Source organism: Micromesistius poutassou (genome assembly GCF_964030765.1).
Source record: "Micromesistius poutassou genome assembly, contig: SCAFFOLD_6241, whole genome shotgun sequence".
NCBI classification, from domain to species: domain Eukaryota; kingdom Metazoa; phylum Chordata; class Actinopteri; order Gadiformes; family Gadidae; genus Micromesistius; species Micromesistius poutassou.
Window position 1 is genome coordinate 1,306 of NW_028178764.1, and position 8,290 is coordinate 9,595.

The window sequence follows — 8,290 nt, forward strand, 5'->3', positions numbered from 1 at the left end:
GGTCGTCTGTGACCCGGACCACAACATCCAAGTTAAACACATGTTACTAAGTATAAGTTACTAAGTATAAGTGACCCAGTCGGAGCGCGCAGCCCGACCACAGACGGTGTAATTACCCCGAGGTCGGCTCTGGAACGGGGGGGGGGGACTCTGCTCCGTCTCTTCTCGATGGGAGAAACGTCTGCTGAGGCGGACGTGTTGTGATGGAACACGCACCACGCCTCTGTCCCCAGAGCCACTGTTGTTCACCTTCACCCGCTCATCCCTCCACCCCCACCGCCCCGTCGGCGTATGCGTCCCGCGGTGAAGGGGTTAACGTTCATCCCTTCACCCCGTCTGCGTTTTGCGTCCCGCGGTGACGGGGTTAACGTTCATCCCTTCACCCTGTCTGTGTTGCATCCTGTGGTGAAGGGGTTAACGTTCATCCCTTCACCCTGTCTGTGTTGCATCCTGTGGTGAAGGGGTTAACGTTCATCCCTTCACCCTGTCTGTGTTGCGTCCCGTGGTGAAGGGGTTAGACTCCCGGGCAGAAGGTGCTGGATCGATTCCCGTCCTCCAGCCTCGACGGTCCGGTGGTGAGGTTACGTCACATCGAGGGCGTTTAGCAGAGGCTTTAATCCAGGGACACTCACAATAAGGACATTTGTTAGAAGAAAGACAAGCAACACTATATCTCTGTGGGTACAGTGAGGCTGTTCACAGAACCAAGTCAAGCCAAGCACTAACAATCACCAGGTTAGCCCATTCCCCGTACACAGTAGTGATAACTACGCAATTAAGTGCTATAAATAAATACAACGTACATTAAGTGCGTACATTAAGTGCCAGGACGTACATCATACAATAGTGGGAGGGGGGGACTGGATGGCTATGCAGAGTCTAGGTGAACTCTTTGATTTGTTTATTTGAAAGGGACAGTAATAAACATTTTAAATACGCCAGATTTATCCAGAAGGGTAGTTTCCATCTGCAGTCCTTGGCCAGATGTAACAATGGGCTCCCTAAAAAGCAAATAACAAATAACAGGAAGATAAAAATACAACACATTAACTAAGATAAAAGCAAAAGGTACTGGTTTCCAGGAGGCTATTCCTAGCGCTGAGTGGACGGTTGTGGCTCCCTGTTGTCATATTCAGAGGACCACCCACTGACCACACAGACACAAGACACACACACTGTCACTCACAGAGCGACAAACTGACAAACACATGAGGCCATAAATTCACAGTAGAACTCAAGACCCTCGTTATCAACACTAAAGGCCGCACACCACGGCCAGAATATACAATTTGGTCCACTTTCACTAATTACATCTCATGAATCTTTCTTTATTTTCTATTTTTACGACCTACTGTGACCTTTATTGGCCTATGTTAATTATTTGGCATATTGTGCAAGAAGCAACAGCACCACCAAGCGTCCTCTGCGATGATCTACAAGCGAAGGTTTGTAGTTGTTTAAATTACTATTAAGAATATGGTATTGAACATACTATTTATTTTGATATTGAACAGTATGCACACGTCCTGTCCCGTTGATTATAATAAATAATAAATCATATAAAGAATACAATCTGCAGCGGAGGGAAATCACGTGACTCTTCCGGATGCAGCGGTCCACGTGTCCCAGCGAGTTGCCGGAAGAAGTTCCCCGTGCACGTGAGGCTCTTTTCCCCGGCTCGCGGAGGCTAGCGGCTACGTGTGGAGCTAGCGGCGGTGGACCTCAACACTCCGATCCCTCTGCTCGGTGACATCCCCCAAACATGGCGACCTTCAGGAAGGCCCTGAAGAGCAAACAGAGAACCCACCATGAACGAGCTCAGGTGAGATTAACCTTAACTTAGCGTTACCCAGCTCACCTTAACGTTACCCAGCTCACCATAACGTTACCCAGCTCACCATAATGTTACCCAGCTCACCATAACGTTACCCAGCTAACTTAACCCAGCTCACCTTAACGTTAACCAGCTCACCATAACGTTACCCAGCTCACCATAACGTTACCCAGCTCACCATAACGTTACCCAGCTCACCATAACGTCACCCAGCTCACCATAACGTCACCCAGCTCACCATAGCGTTAACCAGCTCACCTTAGCGTTAACCAGCTCACCTTAGCGTTAACCAGCTCACCTTAGCGTTAACCAGCTCACCTTAACGTTACCCACTGTGAGGGACCGGCGTGGTCACCCCACGTATTCGGGGTTCAGACAACCAGATTGGAGAGTGTGGGCCAAAAACTGGGGCAATTGTGTCAGGACAAAAAAGTTTTATTTACTTCAAAACAGTCCAAGAATAAATCAACAAAAACAAATCCATTGATTACAAAAATAAAGCAATGTTCCAAAAATAAACGACTCTTTGCATCAATTAGCCTAACAAAACATACCCGGTGCTCTAGTACTGGCCTCTCGTCCAGCCAGTACCTCCTTTCAGCCACAAAATGCGACTCCCCTTAAATGAGCCAATCAGGCCCAGGTGGACTGATTGGGCCAGACCATTAACACGGGGAACTTCCCTGGCCAGGGCTGGAATAACCTTCTGCCCCCTAGTGCTACGGAAGTCCAAATACCACATTCAATATGAAGTGAGAAGGGATTTTCACCTTCTCACACCCACCAAACCATAACCAGCTAACCTTAACGTTATCTAGCTAACCTTAACCTTAGCCAGCTCACCTTAACGTCACCAGGCTAACCGTAACGTTATCCAGCTAACCTTAATCAGCTAACCATAACCAGCTAACCTTAACCAGCTAACCGTAACGTTATCCATCTAACCTTAACCAGCTAACCGCAACGTTATCCAGCTAACCGTAACATTATCCAGCTAACCGCAACCAGCTAACCCTAACGTTATCCAGCTAACCGTAACATCACCCAGCTAACCGCAACCAGCTAACCATAACCAGCTGACCTCTGTATCTTCTGTTTCCTCCACTCATGCTCTTGTGTTTTTTCCAGTTGGGTTCGCGAAACTTCCTGGGACTGTTGGAGAAAAAGAAGGATTACAAACTGAGAGCCAAGTGAGTACAGCCCAAAGGACACTTAACCTCTAACCTTACCTGTAACACAACGGACCCTTAACCTCCACCCTTACCTGTAACACAACAGACCCTTAACCTCCACCCTTACCTGTAACACAACGGACCCTTAACCTCCACCCTTACCTGTAACACAACAGACCCTTAACCTCCACCCTTACCTGTAACACAACAGACCCTTAACCTCCACCCTTACCTGTAACACAACGGACCCTTAACCGCCACCCTTACCTGTAACACAACGGACCCTTAACCTCCACCCTTACCTGTAACACAACAGACCCTTAACCTCCACCCTTACCTGTAACACAACGGACCCTTAACCTCCACCCTTACCTGTAACACAACGGACCCTTAACGGTTTAACCTCCACCCTTACCTGTAACACAACAGACCCTTAACCTCCCCCTTCCGTTGTGAACGCTCTCTGTGGCGCTGTAGACCACTGACTGTCCGTCTGTCCTTCCACCCCGTTGTGAACGCTCTCTGTGGCGCTGTAGACCACTGACTGTCCGTCTGTCCTTCCACCCGTCCTAGTGACTACCACAAGAAGCAGAACCTGCTGTCCGCCCTGCGGAAGAAGGCCATGGAGAAGAACCCCGACGAGTTCTACTTCAAGATGATCAGCTCCAAGCTGGAGGTACAGACCCCTTGTAGACCCCCTCGTTAGACCCTCTAGGACCAGGGCTCCAGGCTGGAGGTACAGACCCCCTCGTTAGACCCTCTAGGACCAGGGCTCCAGGCTGGAGGTACAGACCCCTTGTAGACCCCCTCGTTAGACCTCTAGGACCAGGGCTCCAAGCTGGAGGTACAGACCCCTTGTAGACCCCCTCGTTAGACCCTCTAGGACCAGGGCTCCAGGCTGGAGGTACAGACCCCCTCGTTAGATTAGTTGGTTAGTGTGTACTGGGACTGACTGGTTAGAATGTACTGGAACTGGGTGTACTGGGACTGACTGGTTAGAGTGTACTGGGACTGACTGGTTAGAATGTACTGGAACTGGGTGTACTGGGACTGACTGGTTAGAGTGTACTGGAACTGACTGGTTAGAGTGTACTGGAACAGGGTGTACTGGGACTGACTGGGTGTGTGTACTGGTTGTACTGGGACTGACTGGTTAGAGTGTACTGGGACTGACTGGGTGTGTGTACTGGTTGTACTGGGACTGACGGTGTGGTGGTGTGTAGGACGGCGCCCACCGAGCCAACAGGGAGGCGTGGGACGTGGAGGTGACGGAGGAGCAGAGGAAGATGATGAGGACCCAGGACATCAAGTACGTGGAGATGAAGAGGCAGGCCGACGCCAAGGTGAGAGCGCTGGGGTCAAAGGTCAATGTGGGAGGGCCAGGGGTCAAAGGTCAATGTGGGAGGGCCAGGGGTCAAAGGTCAATGTGGGAGGGCCAGGGGTCAAAGGTTAATGTGGGAGGGCCGGCGGTCAGAGGTGAGAGGGCCGGGGTCAGAGGTCAAACGTCACCTGAGAGGTTTAGAGTCGTCTTTTATACAACATGAGATGATTTGGTAAAGAAATGGATCAGCATGCTAACATTAGCATGCTTAACGTGAACGGTCAAAGCTGCTGTTGTTTGTTTTAATTAGTTTATGAGATGTCCCATGCTCCTGATGACACCATTAGTCACCACTGCTGGTTTTATCATTGGCACATAACATGAGGAGAACCTCCACCCTGAACCATCGTCTCCAGCATCACCTCTTCTCCACCCTTTCAGAAAATCGAGAGGATGAAAGCAGAGCTCCACCTGCTGGACGCCGAGGGCAAAGAGGAGAACCATCACACCTTCTTCGTGGATTCAAAGAGAGAAGGTGAGAGTAGCAGACGTGACCGTCCCCGTCCCACCATCTGCTGGCTCCCAGCACTGGGACTGCTGCCCCCCCGTCACTGGTCACACTGGGACCCACCGATGGAGGCTGTGGTAGCGTTGGCTCCACCTGTCTGTCGGCGCAACGCACCGGCTTCTGTTGACCGGGTTCCTCCTCAACTGTGGGCCCTGACTGTCTCACTCATCCCCTCCCCTCCAGTGTGATGGAGTCCTGACTGTCTGACTCCACCTCCTCATATTGTACAGAGGACTCCTGACTCCATCTGAGTCCTGTCTAAGCCGTTGTACCGATGGGTCCTGTCTAAGCCGTTGTACCGATGGGTCCTGTCTAAGCCGTTGTACCGATGGGTCCTGTCTAAGCCGTTGTGTCTCTCAGTGCAGGACTTCTCCCTGGCCGAGCGTCTGAACACGGTCCCTGAGCTGGTGGGCCGCGTCTACAACCGACCCACCCTGGAGACCCTGAAGACCAAGAGCATCAGCGGAGCCACCGACAAGTTCACCCTCAAGGTCCTAGTGCCCCCTCTCCAGCACAGACACCAACAACACAACACCAACAACACAACACAACACATCACCAACAACACAACACCAACAACACAACACAACACATCACCAACAACACAACACCAACAACACAACCACAACACCAGAGCGTCTCTCCAGGGGCCCTCCATGTTAATACAAGAACTTTACAGACGGATGGGACCACATCAACACATCCTCCCCATCACCAAATGAACTCATTATTACAACCAGTGAGAGGGTTAATGAACTCATTATTACAACCAGTGAGAGGGTTAATGAACTCATTATTACAACCACAGTGAGAGGGTTAATGAACTCATTATTACAACCAGTGAGAGGGTTAATGAACTCATTATTACAACCACAGTGAGAGGGTTAATGAACTCATTATTACAACCAGTGAGAGGGTTAATGAACTCATTATTACAACCACAGTGAGAGGGTTAATGAACTCATTATTACAACCACAGTGAGAGGGTTAATGAACTCATTACAACCAGTAGAGGGTTAATGAACTCATTATTACAACCAGTAGAGGGTTAATGAACTCATTATTACAACCAGTGAGAGGGTTAATGAACTCATTATTACAACCAGTGAGAGGGTTAATGAACTCATTATTACAACCAGTGAGAGGGTTAATGAACTCATTATTACAACCAGTGAGAGGGTTAGCAGGTCAGGTAGTGTCTCAGTAGTGGTCTGATCTACAAAGTCAAATCCACAACAACAACAACTGTACAAGACAAATAGAAGAACTGTAATTCTGTTTGTCTCTGACCCGCGCTGCATTTAAGAATAAAATAAAATAGATCAATAAAATAAAGCAGCCTGACCCATGCTGTATCCTCTCCTGGTGTTAACCTGTTCTCTGTGTGTGTGTGTGTGTGTGTGTGTGTGTGTGTGTGTGTGTGTGTGTGTGTGTGTGTGTGTGTGTGTGTGTGTGTGTGTGTGTGTGTGTGTGTGTGTGTGTGTGTGTGTGTGTGTGTGTAGAAGCTGGCCCGGCAGCGCGCCCACCAGTACACCATCCTCACCCAGAGGATCGAACGCGAGCGCAAGCTCTACGTCATCGGCCAGAAGATCCAGAGCCGCCGCGAGATCCAGGTGAGCTACAGAGACGACCTGTCCCCAACCTGTCCGTCTGTCTGACCCCCAGGCTTTAGAGGTTCTCTAACCTGTCTGTCTGTCTGTCTGTCCCTATCCCCTAGGCTTTAGAACAGGGGTTCTCAAACTATATGGTGCTGGGGACCCCTCATAACGACACAAATGTAATCATATAGGCTCTTATCTGTCAATGGCCAAAAGCCGTTGATATAACAGACATTATAAAACGGGTGGCTTAAATCAAGCGATCTGATTGGTTCCCAACAGTTGTATATTGAGCGTATACACACAGCTATGACTCCCGTTCAGTTTACAGAGTTCAGTATCACTCCGCGCCTAACTTGAACTGTTGTTTATTTATATATAAAAGCAATAGCATAGTTCACTGAAGCCTAAAAACATGTTGATTGATGGAGAAGGTGGAAATGTTGTAAAGCAATAGGCACACGGTGAGTGAACTCGATAGTAGGCTAAATTGCCGGCGAACCGAGCTACCGTCTCTAGCCTAGCCTTCTCTCTGAAGGACGCTACAGTGTGTTGCATAGCAACCGCCGTACACTTTGCCGGCAGCCAGGAGGGACTACTTTTTTGTATTCGTTAAAAAAATGCTTTTCCGACTTTCTAGCTTTTTCAAAATTGAGGGTGTCTATGACTTTCATTTCGCCATACTTACGTAACCATTTTATAAAAGCAATAGATCACTTCAGTCAGTGGTATACGTTCATTATACCACAGTTAAGGGGAGTTGTCTGTATACCGTATACCACAGCCTGTCGTGATCTATTGCTTAAATAGAACATTGCACAAATGAAATACTCAATGCATTGAGAGGCATTGAGATTGTTTTAGTAGGTAAATCATGAATCATAGCTAAAGAGAGAGAGAGAGAGAGTGTGTGTGTGTGGGTGGGTGGAAGGGGTGGGTGAGCAAGTACAAATGAACTGCAACCACAGTGCAACAGGCTATTTGTTAAGTATAGTGCTAAGAGACAATGAAAATGCACGGATGCAGTAACAGGGAATACACAGAGAGAATCAAACTTTTTGAGAAGTACTTCATGCATTACGGAAATATACGTTTAACCATTTTCAGTGGTTTTGTGTGTGAGTGAGGGAGGCAAGTACAAGTAACTTTAACACAGTGGAACACAATGTAACCAGTGCAGTAGTGTTAACAGACAATAAAAAAAAAAGCACTGGGATTTTTTTTTCTTTTTCACGCATTTTGTAGCAAACTCTTCACGGACCCCTTGGCAATGCGCCATGGACCCCCAGGGGCCCGGGGACCCCACTTTGAGAACCACTGCTGTAGAAGGTCTTTAACCTGTCTGTCTGTCTATGGTCTGGTCTGTCTGTCTGTCTGCAGGAGAAGACCAAGAGGGTGAAGGTGAGCAACGAGACGAAGGAGGCGGCGGCCGTCTACAAGTACGAGGCCAAGAGGAAACGCTGAGGGCCCGTCGCCATGGAAACCCCCCCTGACAGCTTGACGCGTTGACCCTGCAGTGCTTTGTACATATATTTAGACTTTTTCCTACTTGGCTTTTCCAATAAATCTTCAGATAAACCGACCGTGTTGTGGTGGTGTTTGTGATGTAGTGAGTGGAGTGGGCCAGCAGGGGGAGCCAGTGGCCAGACGGCTGGAGCCTTGTCGGGCGCTCCTGGATATACTCATACGTCACTCGTTGTGTTCTTTGACGGATGAAGATATAGAACTTTATATCATTTATACTCTAATCACGTCTACTGTTGAAGGTGTGATAAAAGCAAGTGGGTCAACTCTTGT

At 48.7% G+C, this 8,290-nt stretch overlaps 1 protein-coding gene across 1 annotated transcript; it reads left to right on the top strand.

Annotated features, from left to right (window-relative positions):
• Positions 1 to 1,668: 1,668 nt before the first annotated feature.
• utp11 (UTP11 small subunit processome component) lies at positions 1,669 to 8,066 on the top strand. Its single transcript, XM_084490203.1, has 8 exons — positions 1,669 to 1,822; positions 2,963 to 3,024; positions 3,580 to 3,682; positions 4,230 to 4,349; positions 4,769 to 4,862; positions 5,256 to 5,386; positions 6,398 to 6,508; positions 7,874 to 8,066. The coding sequence occupies exons 1-8, from the start codon at positions 1,763 to 1,765 to the stop codon at positions 7,955 to 7,957; spliced, it is 765 nt and encodes a 254-aa protein (XP_084346329.1). The 5' UTR covers positions 1,669 to 1,762; the 3' UTR covers positions 7,958 to 8,066.
• Positions 8,067 to 8,290: the final 224 nt, after the last annotated feature.

What these genes read in the sequence shown, in the direction of transcription:
- utp11 (XM_084490203.1), top strand. Translation starts at nt 1,763, where the DNA reads ATGGCGACCTTCAGGAAGGCCCTGAAGAGCAAACAGAGAACCCACCAT. An exon ending in AGAGGCAGGCCGACGCCAAG is followed by an intron (nt 4,350 to 4,768) that starts GTGAGAGCGCTG and finishes CCACCCTTTCAG; the next exon opens with AAAATCGAGAGGATGAAAGC. An exon ending in AGAGCCGCCGCGAGATCCAG is followed by an intron (nt 6,509 to 7,873) that starts GTGAGCTACAGA and finishes GTCTGTCTGCAG; the next exon opens with GAGAAGACCAAGAGGGTGAA.